Source organism: Canis lupus, chromosome X (assembly GCF_048164855.1).
Source record: "Canis lupus baileyi chromosome X, mCanLup2.hap1, whole genome shotgun sequence".
Lineage (NCBI taxonomy): Eukaryota > Metazoa > Chordata > Mammalia > Carnivora > Canidae > Canis > Canis lupus.
The window spans coordinates 42,157,319-42,178,309 of record NC_132876.1 but is presented as its reverse complement, the minus strand read 5'-3'; the positions used below and the strand labels follow the sequence as shown (position 1 = coordinate 42,178,309).

Sequence of the window (20,991 nt, the reverse complement as noted above, 5' to 3'; positions counted from 1 at the left end):
TCATCAAGACAGTGTGGTACTGGCACAAAAACAGACACATAGATCAATGGAACACAAGAGAGAATTCAGAAGTGGAACCTCAACTTTATGGTCAACTAGTATTTGACAAAGGAGGAGAGACTATCCACTGGAAAAAGGACAGCCTCTTCAATAAATGGTGCTGGGAAAATTGGACAACCACATGCAGAAGAATGAAACTAGACCATTCTCTTACACCATACACAGAGATAAACTCAAAATGGATGAAAGATCTAAATGTGAGACAAGATTCCATCAAAATCCTAGAGGAGAACACAGGCAACACCCTTTTTGAACTCAGCCACAGTAACTTCTTGCATGATACATCCATGAAGGCAAGGGAAACAAAAGCAAAAATGAACTATTGGGACTTCATCAAGATAAGAAGCTTTTGCACAGCAAAAGATACCTTCAACAAAACTCAAAGACAACCTACAGAATGGGAGAAGATATTTGCAAATGACATATCAGATAAAGAGCTAGTATCCAAGATCTATAAAGAACTTCTTAAACTCAACACCCAAGAAACAAACAATCCAATCATGAAATGGGCAAAAGACATGAACAGAAATCTCACAGAGGAAGACATAGACATGGCCAATAAGCACATGGGAAAATGCTCTGCATCACTTGCCATCAGGGAAATACAAATCAAAACCACAATGAGATACCACCTCACACCAGTGAGAATGGTGAAAATTAACAAGGCAGGAAACAACAAATGTTGGAGAGGATGTGGAGAAAGGGGAACCCTCTTGCACTGTTGGTGGGAATGTGAACTGGTGCAGCCACTCTGGAAGATTGTGTGGAAGTTCCTCAAAGAGTTAAAAATAGAACTGCCCTACAACCCAGCAATTGCACTGCTGGGACTTTACCCCAAAGATACAGATGCAGTGAAACGCCAGAACACCTGCACCTCAATGTTTATAGCAGCAATGTCCACAATAGCCAAACTGGAAGGAGCCTCGGTGTCCATCAAAAGATGAATGGATAAAGAAGATGTGGTCTTGTACACAATGGAATATTACTCAGCCATTAGAAACGACAAATGCCCACCATCTGCTTCAACGTGGATGGAACTGGAGGGTATTATGCTGAGTGAAATAAGTCAATTGGAGAAGGACAAACATTATATGGTCTCATTCATTTGGGGAATATAAAACTTAGTGAAAGGGAATAAAGGAGAGAAAATGAGTGAAAATATCAGTGAGCGTGACAAAATATGAGAGACCCCTAACTCTGGGAAATGAACAAGGGGTAGTGGAAAGGGAGGTGGTTGGGGTGTTGGGGTGACTGGGTGATGGGCACTGAGGGGGGTACTTGGCAGAATGAGCACTGGGTGATATGCTATATGTTGGGAAATTGAACTCCAATAAAAAAATTAAAAATAAAAGGTAAAATGAGTTGCCTTAAGTCACACAGCTAGGAAGTGTCAGAGAGCAGAGGCAGCATTCAAGCAAAAGTCTGATTCTGGAGTCCATTCTCTCAAACATTATACCATGGAAGAAGTTTGTTATTTTGCCATCAAAGCAGTTGTTATTAGAATTGATATTAGTAATTGTTAAGATATACAAGAAAAAGGCATTTGTTGCAGGCCACTAGGAATAAATCTGCTTATTTGTTTGGAAGTCGTCTGTTGATCACCTACTATGTGCATGGCCATATCCTGGACATTGTATGTACAAGGCTGAAGAGGGCAACACAGACATATAAGCACAAAATGTTCATGACTACATAGACATTGCAGGTGCTACCAAAGAGGCCCAAAGAAACTTGGAATCACAGGTTAAGGAAGAATGAATTCTTTCTGAGGAGGTCTGGGATGGTTTCCTGAAGAAATAACATTTTATCTGGGTATTAAAGATTGAGTAGGAATTCACTAGGTAGAGGAGTGTAAATACTGGAGATAGACATTCCAGATAAGGAGGACACATAAGCAAATGCAAAGAGATAAGAAAGAATATAAGGTAGTTTGGAAATGGAGAGATGTCCAATCTGAATGAAGTGTACTGTACACTATGAGCTTGAGAAGGAAGGTTGACAGGAAAAAACACATGGACATGAGGCTGGAAAGGTAGTTGGGGCAAGATAATTAAGGCCCTTAAACGTGCCAAGCTAAGGAGTATGTACTTTCATACTGGAAGAAACAAGAAACCAACAAAGGTTTGAAATCAGGAGATAATATAATTGGATTTACTGCTAGTAAAATAACTCTGGTGGCAGAGTAGAGATTAGAATGGAGTCAGGAGGTAGACAAACTAGTTAAGAGGCTATTGATATATGATTATGAGGTTTGGAACCAATCTAGATTCCACAGATTTTTGGTAAAACTAATGGAGCTTGGTGAGAAGGATGGAAATAGTGAGAATTAGTGGCTGATTTTATAGTTTCTTGCTTGAAACTTGGTAGATGGTGATATTTAACAAAGATTAAAAAATGAGAGCAGGAAGTTGGAGTGTCATGGAAAGGATTAGAAATCAGTTTCATTTTTAGACACATTGTATTTGGGGCAATACAAAATAATAATAGCTGGCATTGATTGAGTGCTCCAGGTATTGTTTTATATATATTTTTAAATAAATTAACTTAAGAGAGAGAGAAAGACCTATAGAGTGAGCGAGTGCTAGGGGAGGGGCAGAGGGAGAGAGAGAGAGAGAATCCTAAGTAGGCTCCATCAGCAGCACAGTGCCAGACGTGGGGCTCCATCGCATTACCCTGAGATCATGACCCAAGGCAAAATCAAGAGTCCATGCTTAAACCAGCAGAGCCACCCAGGCACCCGCAGGCATTGTTTTAAATGCTTTGTATGTATCATTGTATGTATCAACTACTTGAGATCCCCGCTGACTAGGTAATTGGAAATATAGGTTTGGAATTCAAAAGACATGTCTGGGCTAGAAATATAAATTGTACTCTACATCAATGTATAGGAGTTATAGTTAAAAACTGTTGAGGCAAGAAGAAGGCAAAGTATAAAATGCTGAGAAATAAAGCACCATTTTAGGACCAGGGAGTAATGAAGTTTATAAGCTCCATGACATCAAAGATCATACTTGCCTTGTTCACCACTGTGTCAACAGAGTCTGGCATACTATTTAGAATACAGTGTTTGCTCAATAAATAAATATTGGATGAATAAAATAAAAATTTCAGAGAAGTATTAGGAGCAACAATGAGACACAATGTCTTGAAAGTCAAAGAAGGAAAGGTAGTTTCAGAATGATTGGAAAATGCAAAACATTGCAGTAGAGAGATCAGAATTGTGGCTACCAGAGGTGGAGGATGGAAGGAGGGAGAATCGGAGGAAGGTGTTTCAAAGGCACAAAATTTCACTTATAAGGTGAATCGGTACTACGGATGTAATGTACAACATGATGACTCCAGCTAACACTGCTGAATAGTGTTAATAGAATAAATCCTAAGAGTTATCATCAGGAGAAATTTTTCTTTTTCACCTTTTTAATTTTTTTTCAATTGTATCTATATGAGAAGATGCTAAATGTATTGTGGTAATCATTTTGCAACATATATAAATCAAGCCATCATGCTGTATGTCTTAAAGTTATACAATGATATAGGTCAGTTATTTCTCAATAAAATGGGGGATAACCCCAATAAGTAAGTCAGATAAAATGAAAGGAATCCATTCTGCTTGGTAGTTAGGAAGCCATTAGTAACTTGAAGGAGGGCAATTTTGGAGAGTAGTCTCAGTCTAGACTGTAATAGGCTTTACCCCTAAGGGTAAATGGTTGTTGAAGAAAAGTAGACAATGAGCAGGAATTTGATGGTAATTGGATGGAGGCGGTTAGAGTTATGGAGAAAAAAGCTATGGTTTTTTATTATTACTTGTTTTTATAATGGAGGAGACTTTACTATTGTTTGTAGAGCAGAAAAGAAGTCAAGGAGAGGGATCAATTAAAGATGGATGGTAAGAGAGTGGATAATTGCTCTTAGCTAATTTTCCCATCACTATTTTCCTTTGAGCACGCTTTTCCTTTCATGTACATTTAATTAGATTTTATTTTATTTATTTATTTTTTAAAGATTTTATTTATTTATTCACGAGAGGCAGAGAGAGAGAGAGAGTCAGAGACACAGGCAGAGCAAGAAGCAGGCTCCATGCAGGGAGCCCAACGTGGGGCTCAATCCCGGATCCCCAGGATCACACCCTGGGCTGAAGGCGGTGCTAAAGGGCTGAGCCACCTGGGCTGCCCTTAATTAGATCTTAAAACAAGTTAGAGCCCTATGATCTACCTCACTGGGACACTTAGCTTAAAAGGACTGGATAGTTTAATACAGTATGGCCCTTTCCTAATACATTCTTTCTACATACGCATGTCCTGTCATCTATAGAGGATAGGACAAGTCTGTACTCCAAGCATGGTGGGTGAAATTATGGAAATATCTCCATAATCGAGGCAAGTGAAAACCAACACGTATTGATAACTGGTGTCAATCTATTTGCTTCATTCTTTTAAAAATTTTTATTCAATTTATTTAAACTAAAAAAAAAAAACAGTTCACCCATTCCTCCCACCCCCTACTCCATGCCTCTTGCAATCACTGATCTGATCTCTGTATCTATGAGCTTGGTTTTTCTTTTTTTAGGTTCCACATATAATAAGATAGATCATATTATATCTGTCTCTCTCTGTCTGACTTATTTCATTTAACATAATGTCCTTGAGTTCCATCCATGTTGTTGCAAATGGCAAAATTTCATTCTTTTTGGCTGAATGATATTCCATTGTAGATATATATACACACTACAAATTCTTTATCCACTCAGAATCAATGGATAATTAAGTAGTTTGCACATCTTGGCCATGGTAAATAATGCTGCAGTGACTATGAGGGTATATATGTTTTTTCAAATTTGTGTTTTCATTTCCTTCAGGTAAATACCCAGAAGTAGAATTCCTGGATCACATGGTGGTTCTATTTTTAATTTTTTGAGGAACTTCCATACTGTTTTCCATAGTAGTCACACCAATTTACATTCTTACTAATGTTGCACATGGATTTTCTTTTTTCCACACCTTTGTCAGCACTTGTTATCTCTTGTCTTTTTGATACTAGCTATTCTAACAGGTGTGCAGTGATATTTCTTTGTGGTTTGAATTTGCATTTCTCTGATGTTTAATGATACTGGGCACCTTTGTATGTACTTGTTGGCCATCTGTCTTGTCTTCTTTTGAAAAATGTCTATTTGGATCCTCTGTCCAGTTTTTAAATAGGATTGCTTGTTTTTTTGTTTTTTTGTTTTTTTTTTGCTATTGAGTTGTATGAGTTCTTTGTATTTTTTTGGATATTAGTATGTATGTATGACTTGAAATTATTTTCTCCCATTCAGTAAGGTACATCTTCATTTCATTGACGGTTTCTTTTGTTGTGCAGAAGCTTTTTTTGTTTGATGTAGTCCCACTTGTTTATTTTTAATGTCAGATTCAAACAATCATCTCTAAGAGTTATGCCAAGGAACTTACTGCCTGTGTTTTCTTCTAGGAGTTTAATGGTTTCAAATCTTATATTTAAGTGTTTAATTCATTTTGAACTAATCTTTGTGAATGCTCTAAGATATTGATCTAGTTCCATTCTTTTGCATGTGGCTGTCCAATTTTTCTAATACCATTTATTGAAGAGACTGTCCTTTCCCCATTGTATATTCTTGCCTCCTCTGTCAGAGATTAATTGGCCATATATGTGTGAGTTTATTTCTGGGCTCTCCATTGATCTATGTGTTTTTATGACAATATCATACTGTTTTAATTACTAGAGTTCTATAATATAATTTGAAATCAGGGCATGTGATGCCTTCAGCTTTGGTCTTCTTTCTTGAGATTGCTTTGACTATTTGAGGTCATTTGTGGTTCTATACACATTTTTTAAAAATTTTTATTTATTTATGATAGTCACAGAGAGAGAGAGAGAGAGAGAGAGAGAGAGAGGCAGAGACACAGGCAGAGGGAGAAGCAGGCTCCATGCACCGGGAGCCAGACGTGGGATTCGATCCCGGGTCTCCAGGATCGCGCCCTGGGCCAAAGGCAGGCGCTAAACCGCAGCGCCACCCAGGGATCCCTCTATACAAATTTTAGAATTGTTTGTACTATTTCTGTGAAAAATACCACTGAATATTGATAGAGATTGCATGGAATCTGCATATTGTTTGGATAGTATGGAAATTCTAACAATAATAATTATTTTCAATCCATGAGCACTGAATATGTTTCCATTTATTTGTGTCTTATTTAATTTCTTTAATGTCTTGTTTTCTTTTTTTTTAAGATTTTATTTGTTTATTCATGAGAGACACAGAGAGGCAGAGAGGCAGAGACACAGGCAGAGGGAGAAGCAGGCTCCATGCAGGGAGCCCGATGTGGGACCCCATTCCAGGACTCCAGTATCACACCCTGGGCGTGAAGGCAGGCACTAAACCCCTGAGTCACCCAGGGATCCCTAATGTCTTGTTTTCAATGGACAGGTCTTTCACCTTGGTTAAACTTACTTCATGGTATTTGACTCTGTTTGATGTATTTGTAAATGGGATTGTTTTCTTAATTTCTCTTTCTGATAGTTCTTTAATAGTGTAAAGGAATGCAACATACTTTTGTGTATTAATTTTGTATCCTGCAACTTTACTGAATTCATTAGTTCTAACAGTTTTTTGATTGAGTCTTTAGGGTCTACATATATCATCATGTCATCTACAAATAGTGACAGTTTTACTTCTTCCTCTCCATTTTGGATGCCTTTATTTCTTTTTTTGCCTAATTACTCTGGCAAGGACTTACAAGATGATGTTGAATTGTTTCATTCTTATATTAATGAAGTCATTAGGGAAATAGCATACTTAGCTCCTGTGATCTGGCTTGATTATAAGATTATAGTACCTAAGGGAATATTTGCTGGAGACTCCATAATGTACCTAAAATCTAACAGACTATTGGTATTCATAGTCAATACAAATGCCCTCATCCCTGAACAAGCCTTAGAAAGTGACAACTTGTTTATTCTAAAATCTAACACTGGGCAGCCCTGGTGGTGCAGTGGTTTAGCGCCGCCTGCAGCCCAGGGCATGATCCTGGAGACCCTGGATCGAGTCACATGTCAGGCTCTCTTCATGGAGCCTGCTTCTCCCTCTGCCTGTGTCTCGGCCTCTCTCTCTCTGCATCTCTATGAATAAATAAATAAAATCTTTAAAAAAATAAAAATAAAAAATAAAATAATATCCAACACTATAACTAGGGTTTTTTTTAATGTCACAGATTACTTTGGCAGTCTAGTGAAGCCTATGGACTCCTTTTCAGAATAATATTTTTTAATGTATCCAATAGAATACATAGGATTACAGTGGAAATGAATTATATTGAAATATAATCATCAAAACATATAATAAAACAAATTTGTGATATGGAATTATATATCTCCTTCTTTAGTAGCATATTAAATAATATCTACTTCCCCTCCTCTCCTGTTTCAAAATATGTTTGTATTTGACCTGTCAATAATGTAGCTACATTATCATCTAAGTGTTATCCACTTATGTAGTCATTTGAAGATTCATTTGATGATGTACTCATACATATGGATCAGTATTCTTAGTCATCCCAAGATAATATAGTCTGTATACACACACACATATGTTATATATTGTGATTATTCATAGCTAACTGATATAGGACATTTGCTAGCATGCAAAGCAGAAGACTACTTTAAAATTTCATATTAAGAAAATGAAAAGACCAGGCATCAGCTACAGCTTGGGAGAAAATATTTGCAAGTTGTAATGTATGGCAAAGGACTTGTATACAGTATGTACAAAGAACTCTTACAAAAAAAAAAAGAACTCTTACAACTCAATAAGGAGACAAGCCAATCTTAAAATGGGCAAAAGATTTAAATAAACATAAATATAAATTTTTCATATGACCTAGCAATTCCATTTGTATATATCTCCTCAAGAAAAATAAATTGTATGTCCACACAAAGATCTGCATGTTAATGTTCAAAATAGCATTATTCATAATAGCCAAAAAGTGGAAAGAACCCAATGTCCATTAACTGGTAAATGTACAAAAAATGGGGTATATACATAATGGAATACCTATATTAAAAGCCAATACCAATAGAGTAAAATACTGATGCATGCTACAACATGAATGAACTTCAAAAACATTATACTAAGTAAAAGATGCCAAACACAAAAGATCACATATTATATAATCCTATATATAATTCTATTTATATAGGATTCTATATAAATAGAATTATATTCTATTTATATGTAATGCCCAGAAAAGACAAATCTATAGAGGTATAAAAGTAGATTTATGTTTGTTTGGGGTTAGGGGTGGGAATGAGGATTAACTGTGACTGGATATGAAGGATCTTACTGGGGTGATGAAAATGTTCTAAAGCTGGATATGGTGACAGTTGCACAACTTGGTAAATTTATTAAAAATCATAGACTTGTATACATAAAATGAGTGAATTTATGGTATTTAAATTGTATCTCAATAAGTTGTTTTTCAAAAAAAAGAAAGAATTATTAGAGACACAGCCCTAAACAAGGCAAATACTCCTCTTGATCCTTAGAGTAGGAAGAAACTTTTTCCATCTCTGATAAACTCGAGCACTCTATTCATACTTCAATGGCTGTAATTAGGACTGAATATCACAGTGGAAAGGACCAACTTGGGCAAATTACAACTTTAAGGAAAGAAGTTTGTATTTCAATCAGACTTTGATATGAATACGGCTAAGGCATTTTATGTATGCTCTTTACAGAACGGGATAACCAGACATATATTTTCTCCCTTTTGCCTCTTCTCCACCCAAATAACTCTTGCTAGGCTTTGGCTTTAATGATGCTTGGTTGTATTAGAAGTTTCATGAAAGTAGATTAGGGGCAAAGTGGGAAGAAAAAATAAGGACCCTGACTACTTTGGTCACATATTTTAACTGCTAGACATGTTGGCCCATGGTGATATACAAATCTTTCTAGTTTTTACATTAACACAATGCAGACACATACAGATAGTAATTTATCATTAGGTATCTTATCTTTTAAGGAACATAATGACCATCATTGTCTGAGAAAGTAACATCCTAGAGAGTTAGAGACTATGTTTGAATAAATCTTTGTGTGCTGTGTCTCAGGCACTTAATAACCAAAAACGATTATGGATATTCTGAAATCCTAGGCTCTATCTCATTCAGATAAATTGTGCAAGTAGTTTACCTCAAAGAAGATCATCACTCTTTTAAAAGAAATTTAATGGAAACTCATTCTTTAATCCCAGATTTTGACATTTAGCTTCCCATCCCCTTGAATAACACTGCTTTATAAACTCTGACAAAGAACAATCAAAAGCACCTAAAAGACCCCATCTCAAATGCTCACCAATATTCTATTATTGGCATCCAAACTCTCACAGCAAACAAATTTTCTTTTTTTTAAGATTTTATTTATTTATTCATGGAAGACACAGAGACACAGGCAGAGGGAGAAGCAGGCTCCCTGCAGGGAGCCCGATGTGGGACTGGATCCGGGTCTCCAGGATCACGACCTGGGCTGAAGGTGGCGCTAAACTGCTGAGCCACCCGGGCTGCCCGCAAACAAACTTTCTTATAGAGAAGCACAACCTAGCTCCGTGTAAATCTATTTGTAAGTTATTTTTCATTAATATTAGTTAAACAAGGTACAGAGAATTAAAAGAACTAAAACCATTTGAAAGGTGAAAAAACATTACAAACCAGAGGATAAACTGGAACTGAGAGGAGATGAGAACCATCTAATATATATGAGAATCCACTACAAAGAGTAAATGGGAACAAAAAAACTTCCCTTCAAAAAAGTCACCTTTTGGGGATCCCTGGGTGGCTCAGTGGTTTAGCGCCTGCCTTTGACCCAGGGCGTGATCCTGGAGTCCCGGGATCGAGTCCCACATCGGGCTCCTTGCATGGAGCCTGCTTCTCCCTCTGCCTGTGTCTCTGTCTCTCTCTCTCTCTGTGTCTCTCATGAATAAATAAATAAAATCTTTAAAAAAAAAAAAAAAAAAGTCACCTTTTGGGGCAGCCCAGGTGGCTCAGCGGTTTAGCCCCGCCTTTCAGCCCAGGGCCTGATCCTGGAGGCCCAGGATGGAGTCCCATGTTGGGCTCCCTGCATGGAAACTGCTTCTCCCTCTGCCTGTGTCTCTGCCTCTCTCTCTCTCTCTCTCTCTGTCTTTCATGGATAAATAAAAATAAAATTCTTAAAAGAAAGTCACCTTTTGAGATCTTATCCTGCGGTACTCCTCTTTTTCTTTGCCATTTTCCCCAAAATGAAAAAAAAAAAAAAAAGCTTTACACTGCCAAATATTCAGAAGTAACAGTGAATGAAGCAGCTCTGGATGTAAATAAGGTAAAAAATATTGTCAGTGTAGTTCAAGGTTTATTTTAGTCTTACCAGGGTCACTCACACTGACATAGCAGGTGAAATCGTAAAACAATGAGACAGAATCTGAAATCCACAGACCAAAGCAGTGCTTGATTTTGGAGACACACTTCAATACTTCTAAGAATTAAAGCACAATCCTCCAGTGACTTTTAAGGATATCAACTGATAAGATGCAGTGTTTGGGAAGTCTCTAGCCATCTAGAATGATTTGTTAATGCTTTTCCCCAAAAGTACACTGAATACAATCATCTAGAGTCTGAAAATAGTCTTTGCTGGAAGGTATGCTGCCCAAGCATAACATTTTTACAAGTGGCAAGATTCCCAGACAAATTGTTAACTAATCAAAACCTGGCATTTCCAATAAATGCAGTATTAAGCCTCCAGGTAACACATAACTAAACTCGTGTACTGGGGGAATCAGAGAAGTACACAGAACCCTAGATCAATAATCCTGTTGACAAAGTCTAGAATTTACTTACATAAGAGCTGATGTCCTGAGTTGGGGGGCTGGTAGAGGGTGTCACAATATGTTAAAAGTCAAGTATTCCGGCATCATTTTCTTTTCACAAGATAAATCATTTCACTTCATTCTGACATGTTCTTAAAGATATCTGCCAGGACAAAGTAATCCGCCCCCCTCCCCCAATAAACATATTAGCTGATTTTATTGGGTTGAATTAAGTATGGCTCTATAAATAGTATTTAAAATATTTAAGTATTTGAAATACAGCCAATCATTATAAATTGTCAAACCCACAAGGTAAATATTTGGAATATATATTAATCTGTCATCTATAGGGAGCGTGACCCTGGCTATTATCAGTTTATTAAATACAGCAGTGAAATAGGACTCAATAGTCAAACAACTTCATGTATGAATTCAGCGGTTAACTTTATTTCTGCCAGCATAAGTAGCTAGTGAGACTGGAAAACTGCACTATCTCTGATTATTCGGGTCACCCCACCTTTGGTAAAGTATCCTCGTAATTGCACTGGAGATGTCTTTACTCTCTGGGGTCCATTAACTTTTCTTGACCAAATGTCTACAGAAATTCCTTTGCCTGCAGTCCCTAGCTGATTTGATGGATGATGTCTAAGCAGCCTATGAAACGTTAACTTTCAAATATTTTTTTTCTATTCTAAACATTACCTTTTAACTTTCTTTTTTTTAATTTTTATTTATGTATGATAGTCACAGAGAGAGAGAGAGAGAGAGAGAGAGAGAGGCAAAGACACAGGCAGAGGGAGAAGCAGGCTCCATGCGCGGGGAGCCCGACGTGGGATTCGATCCCGGGTCTCCAGGATCGCGCCCTGGGCCAAAGGCAGGCGCCAAACCGCTGCGCCACCCAGGGATCCCTACCTTTTAACTTTCTGATGACGCAGAAAACCCGTGAGAGGTAACAGCAGATAGAAATTGAACATCATCATGTGGTATTATTCTGTTCAGGTAGTTAGAGTCTAGATGTTGTCATCTGGTACTATCAAAGGACTCCCAAGCAAATACTTAAGTTTAACTTCCATATCTTTCCTGGCACTTTCAAGTCCCACTCCTTGTGCTCTCCTCCCACTCTCAAACTTGTGTGCCAATTCATGTTCATGTAGACCAGGCAAACTCACATTTCTTCTGCCTTGGAGATAGATGCTGAGAAAGGCATCATATGTCAGTTATCTTAAGTCATCTGGGAAGAGGCTCAAATATGTGTGCCTGCCTCTTGTGTCTTCTACTTTTATTTTCCCCACGCATTAGGAAGTTTTGTGGCAGAAGATGCCTGAGTCACCAAGGCATAAGCGTGACACTGTGCTATCCCTCTCTAAGAACCCCATTAACTCCCACTATAAAGGAGAGTGATGGGAGCTCTGTTTCACAGTGCAACCTTCGGCAACCCCCTAACACAAACACAGGAGCTGGAATGAAGAGGGGGTTCAAAGGAGGAGGGGGGAGAGGGATCGGAAAAGAGACTCACGGCTCCTGCCAGTTCCTCAGTCAGGCACAACGTAACCAGGAGCAGCCACAACCTGAAACAGGAGGAAGGGTGAGTAACATGGACTCTCTAGGTTCCGGGGTCCTCCTATGTCCATAGTCCCCGACCCCTTTTTGCTGCCTGCCCCGCCCCCACTTTCTCTGCAAAGACATAAGTACAAGTATAGTCCCGGTAGGCAAAGTAGCTCAAAGTAGGAAAGAGGGAGGGGAACTCAGCGCAGCAACAGCTCACCCAGGGTGCATGCTTGCGGCTCCTCCGGAGCTGGGTCCCGAGAGACAGCTAAGCGACTTCACAGCCCAGGCTCATCAGGGCTCCGCTGATGCTTGGCGGTTGCTTCCTTATTCAGGAGGACGGGCCAGGGGGACGAAGTGGCTCATTTTGGAAGAAACTAACTCAGCTTCTAGATAGAAGTGCCCAAAGGAAAACAGCGGTGCCCGCTACAACTTGCCGCACTCAAAAGATAGTTCCCTACACCAGGAGAGGAAGGAATGGAGGGGAAAGGGGCGGGGCTGTCTGCCGTCAATCATCCCCCCTACCTTGGGCTGCCAGGCGTCTTTCTCACTTTCAGGCACCTCTGCACTTAACGTTCCCACGCATCTCCATAGCTTCAAGCGCAGGCCCATAGAGACCTATACACTAAGTTCTAAGCAACTATGCAGCTTCCATGAACCACTGTTAACTATTACACATAAATAGATTTAGGGCATAGGACTCCTGCCAATGGGCCCCAAAGTGCCCATGCACGCTAGCCCAAATGCATACAACACTTATTCCAATTGATTGTATGTATATTCAGCTCTTGGGGGTGCTGCTGGTGGTGGTAGCTTCTGGAGTTTTAAATCTACCCAAAATTGATTAGAATCTATGGATAAGTAGGCCCCCATGAATAGGTCCAAAGCCTTGAAAGCCTCTCAAGCGGCAGATTCGAGTCTGAAATAAGAGAAATGTTGTGAAGAAATATTGAGCAAATTCCTGGCAGACCCTCCAAGGAGTCCACACAAAGTATTTTCTGGCCTGTTAGTACTTTAACAGATCTTTGAATCCGGATTACCAAAGTAATGCTCAAGTCTACTTTATTTCGGAAACATCAATTCAACTGCTCTTAACTCTCTATATATGTTTCCAATTCGGTGTGTGTGTCAGTTTTAAAGAAAACTGCGCGAAAGTTATTTAAATCCTTCTGAAACGCAACTGCAAAGAGAGTCAGTATCTTTTACATTAGTTCAATATAAAAAGTAAAAATTATAGCATTTAGCAATGTAGTTAAATAAAAAGATGTGACTGTATTACAATAACATGCAACCACATAATAATTGCAGTATCTACTGAATGTTTCTCGATTTTAGACGTTTATAACACGCATCAAGTTTTCATATACACACAATTAGGTTCATTTTCTTAATTCTTCGGTTGCAAGAATACATTTGATTACATAAATATATTTCTACAGTTCTAACATATTCACACATTCTACCGTATGTAGAAACTGTCCTGCGACCAGGTGGGTGGAAAGCACACCAGCAGCCCAGGAAGTGGCGACCAAAATTTGTTTCTAACCATTAACAATAAAAACTCTCAGTTCTTCTAAGACCCATCCGCTAAAAAAATAGTCCCAGCTCAGGTCTATTTGTAATTGGCTTTGGTGCTCTCACCAATGAGAGTGGGACTGGGCAGGGAAGAGTATGCCAACGGAAGGTGAAAGTGAACGAATAGAAAAGCTTCCCGATTGGAGTCAGAGTGCTCAGCCAACTGATCTGGAAGTTTCCCTCCCCCAAATAACTGAGCGTCACTCCCTCGCAGGTTGCTGGTGCAGTCTGAAGCGGTGGCGGAGTGATCCTCAAAAGTGCTGGTGGGGAGGGGGCGGTGCGGGAGGAGAGAGGGCGGAGAGTTGAGCTGTGCGACTTGGAGTGAGGAAAAAGTTTCCACGTTCAGACAGAAGGGAAAAGTGTTCCCGAGAGACTGGCTTTGGGGAGGGGAGGAGGGAGGGAAGGAGAGCGTCTCCTTTTTTATTCCCCACCCCCTCCACTCTTAAAAAGCTTTCTCCTCACCTAAGCCGACGGGCACAATTGGGACACCCTCGCTGCTCCTCTCTGCCTCTAGCTCTCTCCCCACGAACTCAAGATTATGTCAGTTGGTCAGAGCTAGCCAGAGATCTCGTGCGGGTGCTGAAGGAGCTGCGGGAGCCGGAGAAGAATGAAACTGCGTGGAGTCAGCCTGGCTGCCGGCTGGTTCTTACTGGCCCTGAGTCTTTGGGGGCAGCCCGCAGAGGCTGCGGTAAGTCCTTCCTTCTTCCCACCTCCCTCCCGCTCCTCCCCGCCCCCCACCAGTCACCTCACTCTCAGGGCAGAAATTACTTCTTAAAATTTTTTTTAGATTTAAATTTAATTTTTTTTTTTTTTTTTTTTTGTCCCTTTACCTTCCTCTCTCCTCGGCCTTGGCTAGAGAATTCCAATCTGCCCTCACTTGCTTAGGAAGAAACATTATTTACAACTCTGGTAACTCAAGCCTTCTCCAGCCCAAGGGAGAGGTGTACGTTTAAAAATAGGGCTGCTTGCTTTCCAGCAACTTCCTGCTCTGGGGGCCAGAGCAGAGCCTGGGTGGGGGTCCGCACGCTGGTAAATCGCTAGGCTCCGGAGGGTGGCTGAAACTTTTCCTTCCCAGCCTCCGCCCTCGTATGGTTTCCCTTGCCTGCCGGCTAACCTTTACACTAGCTGTACCCAACCCACGCACTCTTTAAAGCTGGCCTGTAGTTTACTATTTTGTCTTTTTCGAAATCCAGCTTACATCAAAGTGGGGCGCGCCCGTGAAGTGCTTCCCTTTTGCCCCTTCATCAAGCCACAGGAGCCCACCTCTTGACACTAAAACCTGTGTAGACACTGTGTCCCCCTTTTGACATCCTTAATGGCAAATGATCAGGTAACAACAAAGAAGCAGGTAAAGACTGATGGCCTCAGGTTCAGGTTTTCTGCAGCTTTCCTTCTTTATTTCTTCCTTTGAAATTTCTGGGTGTTTGTTGTTTACTTTTTTTTTTTTTTTAAGAAACTTGTTAAGGCACCTAAACAAATTGAGAATATGCCCATTACCTATTGAAAAGAAAAGAATTCTCTGTTTTGAAAGGAGATTGAGTGTACTGATTTAAAGGACAGTGGAAGGAGGATGCACCTGTGACATGACAGAGCAAAAAGTTCCACTCAGTTTTAGGAATGTACAGTAAAACGCCAAAGGATCTCTGGGTAGTCCCACTCACTATCTTTCTGGGAATGAGGCAGATGTAAAGGAAAATGGCCTTGTTAAAATATTCTCCAGCCTGAAGCCCATCATCCTTCATTTCACTTAACCTCCAAAGAGTGAAGTTTGGGACAAACGATTAAAAAGTTATATTTGAGTGATCATAATGGTTGATTTTAAAAACATTTTAATGTGGGGATCCCTGGGTGGCTCAGCAGTTTGGCACCTGCCTTAGGCCCAGGGCATGATCCTGGAATCCTGGGGTCGAGTCCCACATCGGGCTCCCTGCATGGAGCCTGCTTCTCCCTCTGCCTGTGTTTCTGTCTCTGTCTCTGTGTGTGTGTGTCTCTCATGAATAAATAAATAAAATCTTTAAAAAAACATTTTAATGTGAGATCATGGCTTAGGCCTTCTGTGGTTGAGTGACTTACCAATTTTTTATACATGCAGCTGCTATGTTATGGATTATCTGGGTTCACTTTTAATTTAGCTGTTGGGTTTCTCTATACACTCAGCATACCTCAGATTACATTGTCCTTTTATCCTCTAGAAAATGTGTACTCAAGGCATGAAAACCAACTTTCATATTACTCTAAGCACAACATAATTATAATAGCAAATCTGCTGGAAAACCATGAATTTCAACTACACTTGTAATTTTTCCTCTGAAAAATTAGAGATAACTTAGAATCGCTTTTTTTATAATTGTTTTTTTTTGATGCAGAGCATCTTAATAGGGTTTTGCTACTCAATAGTGCTTATAGAATCCCCTCCCTGTCCCCTATAAAACTACAATTGTGTTGTTGAAAATACTTTTAAAAACATCTTTTTGGTGCTTACTGCTTATATTTGGCACAGGGCCAAAGGTTTTGTGGATGTTTGATTAAATATTTCTGATTTTTTTCCTCTGATGTTGCTATTAGTAAATGTGTACCCGATACCAGTCATACAGGTATGTATAACAATACCATACATCCACTTGTATTAGATCAATTTATATTAAAAGTGAGATTTCTTTTTTATGGTTGACAAACTGTAGGATCAAGCTTGTTTTCTTGGACTCTAATGATTGAGTATTCATGAAGTAGTTACAGAACATACCATGCAGTTTTTTACCTTTTTCTTTCTATATAATTTTAAAAGAACATTTTATATCCCATTTCTCTATCATTAGGACATTGTACCTCTAAGAAAGCCAGTTTTTTTTCTGCTTAACATATCAATATCCTAGTTAGATGAAATGTTTTAATCATCTCAAAGATATGGATGGTATCTTCCTCCATATTAGTGCTGGGGATATTGGTGAACTTCTGAAGAGTAAAATGGATGGTGGTGGGGTTGACTGATGGTTGACTGAAGTAGTCTGGTACTGGTACTTTTATATCAGGAAGAACATTGATACTTAAATTGCTTTAATTTTTCATAGTTAAATGATTTATCTCTGAAGTCATGCCAAATTGGGATATCACAAATATTTGGAAGATTTTTTTTTCTTTAGGTAGAGTGTTTAGTAGGTGGGATAGAGTAACCTTTAAGCTGAAAAGGTTAGCTGTAAGAGAAAAAGGCAGGTTTACGTTGTAAAAGTCATTTCTAATGGTGGAAATAACATACTTTTATGTAAAGGTAATTATACCCGCACTTACTGTCAATAGGATATGTGCTTAGATTTATAGGTATGGTCTGTAAAATTGTATTACTCCTGCCATACAAATACAAATGATTTTTTGTGCAGTGGATAGGTTTCTCTAAATGTACTATCTTTTTTTGTGACGAGTGGCAACAACTCATTGAGTGTAGTAGTGTCCTTTGTTACCAGGAACAGTTTTTCCTCTGAAGTCTACTATGAATTAACTGCTCTATAAGAAGTTTTTTTGTTGACACTGTGAGCATAACATACATTGTTGAGTGTTTACTAAGTGCTAAGGGCTGTGGTAATATGGCAATGTACATTATCATATTTAATCTTCACAAGAGACCTATGAGATACATATCATTGTTATCCCCGCTTTACAGATCAAGAAAGCTATAGAGGTTAAGTGACTTTCAAAAAATCACATAGTTACTAAGTTGTAGAGCTGGAAATTGAGACAGTTTGACTTCAAATTCTTTACCCTCAATGCCAGTATTATACTGCCTCCTTTGCATGTGGTCTATAGAGATTTATTTGATCTTCAGAATGTTTGGATCTCTGCTACTTTTTTTTTTTTTTTTTGGTGGAGGAGATACAGGAAGTGAAATGAAAATGATAATGGATTACATCTCTTCCTGCTGATGTTAAGAAAAGTAGCATCTTTTTGGAAATATATAGCATCTATAATGGAAATAGATTTAGAATAAGGGATCATAATAGAGATCCATTTGATTTCTGTGCATATGTCTACATATACAGAAATAATTTAAAGGCAGTCTAGAAACAATTGTTGTAGATTGTATGATTTATACAGTCACATATAAAAAGTTAGAATTATAAAACAACTATAAATTGTGGTGGATGAATATTTTGAATAAAGATGGCTTTATTCTTCTTTTAATTAGTCAGTTTCCATAATAATTTTAAATATACTGATCTTTTCATTAGCATGTCTATTATGATAAAACAGGATATGTGTAAATGGTGGCACTGTGCTTAAGATGCCCAGTTTACTTTTGTTGTTTTTACCAATTTACCTACCCATCATATCCAATTCTATTTAGTCAACTATCTATATAACTTTAGTCTCATGCATATATTTATATACATATATGTCCTTTGACTGTGTAAGAGTGTGTATGCTTTTTTCTGTTTTTATTTGGCTTTTGATGTCTGTATATGAAACACATGAAATTCTTCACCTTGAGTTAACCTTGATAATTGATTCAGGTTATGTCTGCCAGGTTTATACACCATAAAGTCACTATTTTTTCTTTTTGTAATTACAAAGTGAGCTGATCTTGTAATACTGTGTGAGGCAATACTGTGAGACAATGTAAATATCCTGTTTCTCATCACACTTTTGCCTGCTTAAAATTAGCATTTATTGAAGATTCTGGCCTGAATAATTATTACTGTGACATTTCTAAATGTTGGTTTTCAGTTTTTAACATTTTCTGCTTTTATGTCACAAAGTACTTTATCTTTTCTACTATTTACTTATCTATTCAGTTATTTAAAGTGGTATGGAGTTATGGATATTTGTTTTATTCTATGAGTTACAATGAATTTTGCTATTTTTAATTTTTGCTGAAATTAACCCAGATTTGGCCCATAGGAGCCTCTTCCAGTTGGATCCTGTGTCTTTTCAGTGTGTCTCTCATTTTTTTAGCATTCTCTTACATTCTGGTACCACAAGATGTTCTAGCCTCAGTTTTCTACTTTCCCTGCCCCAACTCTGGAATGAGCCATTTCTCCAGGGAGCTCTGATTCTTTTTATTGGATAATGGTATTTAGAGGTAAAGGTCTGGTTGCTTGGTGTGCTCATTGCTATTGAGATGTCATTGTTTCTATGCCTTCTCAGCAGACAAAATTAAGAAACATATGTATACGCAGATGCATACCCACATCTATATCTATTTTTTGCAATCTCTTTTTATATATATTTGTATTAAAAACCATGAATTCGTACTGACATCACTGATATAAATCTAAGACCACAGAATAAAAATACATCTTTGATGCTGTGGAAGATCACTGCTTTCTGGTATCCCTCCTCAGACATGTTTTGTGGGCTTTAGAGAGGTCTTATGTGGAGTTTTTAAAAGCTTGGCCACTGGAGTCAGATGTGGAATCTAACTGGTAGATGTGTCACCTTCAACTAAGTGGTAACCTCTAAGCTTAATTCCCTTATTGGCAAAAGGGAGTGGGTGGTACCTATGTCAAGGTTGCTTTGAGGATAAAATGAGAGGACTTCTATAATCATTTAGAATAGTACTTGACAAATAGTGAATTAATTTAGGATTTCATTTCTGTTATTACAAACTATTGACTTGCCTTTTCTTAATGCTTTAATTCTCAAATTTTCTGATTTTCAATGTCTAGCATGATCTTTCCCTCCATCCAACCTTATTTTTTTTTACATTTTTCAATATATGTTCTCCATGCTAGCCTAGGTGAGCTTTCCTGTAATCCCGTGAGCACTACATACATATTTTACCTCTCCATTATTTTATGTTTTCATTTTGATTGGAATCCTGTGGATCCAAATCTTTGCTCAGTTTTAGTGTGATATTTATATTTATCCAGCAGATAGTTACTCAGCACTTGTAAGTTATTAAGGATTGTATGTGTTGTTTTATTTCTACCATCTTGGATATGTGCTTTTCACAAAATCATTTTGTGGTAGAAACTATGGATAAAACCAAATAAGACTAGTTTCTTGCCTTCATGAAGTTTACATGCTAGTGAGAATAGTCTTTCTTGAAACTTTGCCTTCCTGTTACATGTCAGTGGTTGATTTTACCCTTCTTTGAACATTTGTAATATTTAGCCTCTTCCTGTCTAGTACCTAAATGTACTTGGTCTTTTTTAAAAAAAGATTTTTATTTATTTATTTATTCATGAGAGAGAGAGACAGAGAGAGAGAGAGAGACAGGCAGAGGGAGAAGCAGGCTCCATGCAGGGAGCGCGATGTGGGACTTGATCCCAGGACTCCAGGATCATGCCCTGGGCCCTGGGCTGAAGGCAGGCTCTAAACTGCTGATCTACCCAGGCGTCCCTGTATTTGGTCTTATAAGCATTTTTTTTCATGAAATTTTATCTGTTCTCCCTATTAGATTATACACAAGAATTGTGTATTTGTTCAATCATTCAACCAATTTACATGTTGATTTTGTGCAATAGCAAAAGGAATACACAATCATTATTGGAAACTTGAAAAATGCGGAAAATTATAAAGAAGAAAATAAAAATGTGTCTACAGTTCTATCAACAGAATGGAAATAACCTTGATTATTGTTTTGATGAATTTCCTTCTCATGTATCTCTTTTTTTAAGGTAAATTGGTTAAAAATTTTAAAAGTTGGGATTACTTTATATACAGTTTTATATCTTAATGCTTTTTTCACTTATGCATTTTCCCATGTTATTAAAATTCTCTGTTTAAGGATACTAGTTTTAAGGCCACCTTGTTGGTGCAGCTGGCTAAACATCTGACTCTTGGTTTTGGCTCAGGTCATGATCTTGGGGTCCTGGGATCAAGCCGTGCATAAGGCTCCATGCTCAGTGGAATGTCTGCTTGGATTTCTCTCTCCGTCTGCCCCTCCTGCTCTCTCTCTCTGTTTCTCAAATAAATAAATGTTAAAAAAATAAAGATACTAGTTTTACATAACTGTATACAATTTATATTTGTA

General features: G+C 38.2%; 2 protein-coding genes across 8 annotated transcripts in view; one reads left to right on the top strand and one right to left on the bottom strand.

Moving 5' to 3' along the window:
- COL4A6 (collagen type IV alpha 6 chain) overlaps window positions 1-13,256 on the bottom strand; it is a 288,595-nt gene extending 275,339 nt beyond the window's left edge. For 5 of the 6 annotated variants that reach the window (XM_072816546.1, XM_072816548.1, XM_072816547.1 and 2 more), the window contains exons 1-2: window positions 12,670-13,255; window positions 12,421-12,472 (exon numbers count right to left, since the gene is read on the bottom strand). In XM_072816546.1, coding sequence (XP_072672647.1) covers window positions 12,421-12,472; window positions 12,670-12,680 — 63 coding nt within the window. In that variant the 5' untranslated portion in view covers window positions 12,681-13,255. Of the gene's footprint in view, window positions 1-12,420; window positions 12,473-12,669 lie in introns of all 6 variants that reach the window. The other variant, XM_072816549.1, reaches the window with a different exon arrangement.
- A 1,032-nt stretch (window positions 13,257-14,288) lies between these two features.
- COL4A5 (collagen type IV alpha 5 chain) overlaps window positions 14,289-20,991 on the top strand; it is a 272,590-nt gene continuing 265,887 nt past the window's right edge. For both annotated transcript variants that reach the window (XM_072816545.1, XM_072816544.1), the window contains exon 1: window positions 14,289-14,712. In XM_072816545.1, coding sequence (XP_072672646.1) covers window positions 14,632-14,712 — 81 coding nt within the window. In that variant the 5' untranslated portion in view covers window positions 14,289-14,631. The remainder of the gene's footprint in view (window positions 14,713-20,991) is intronic.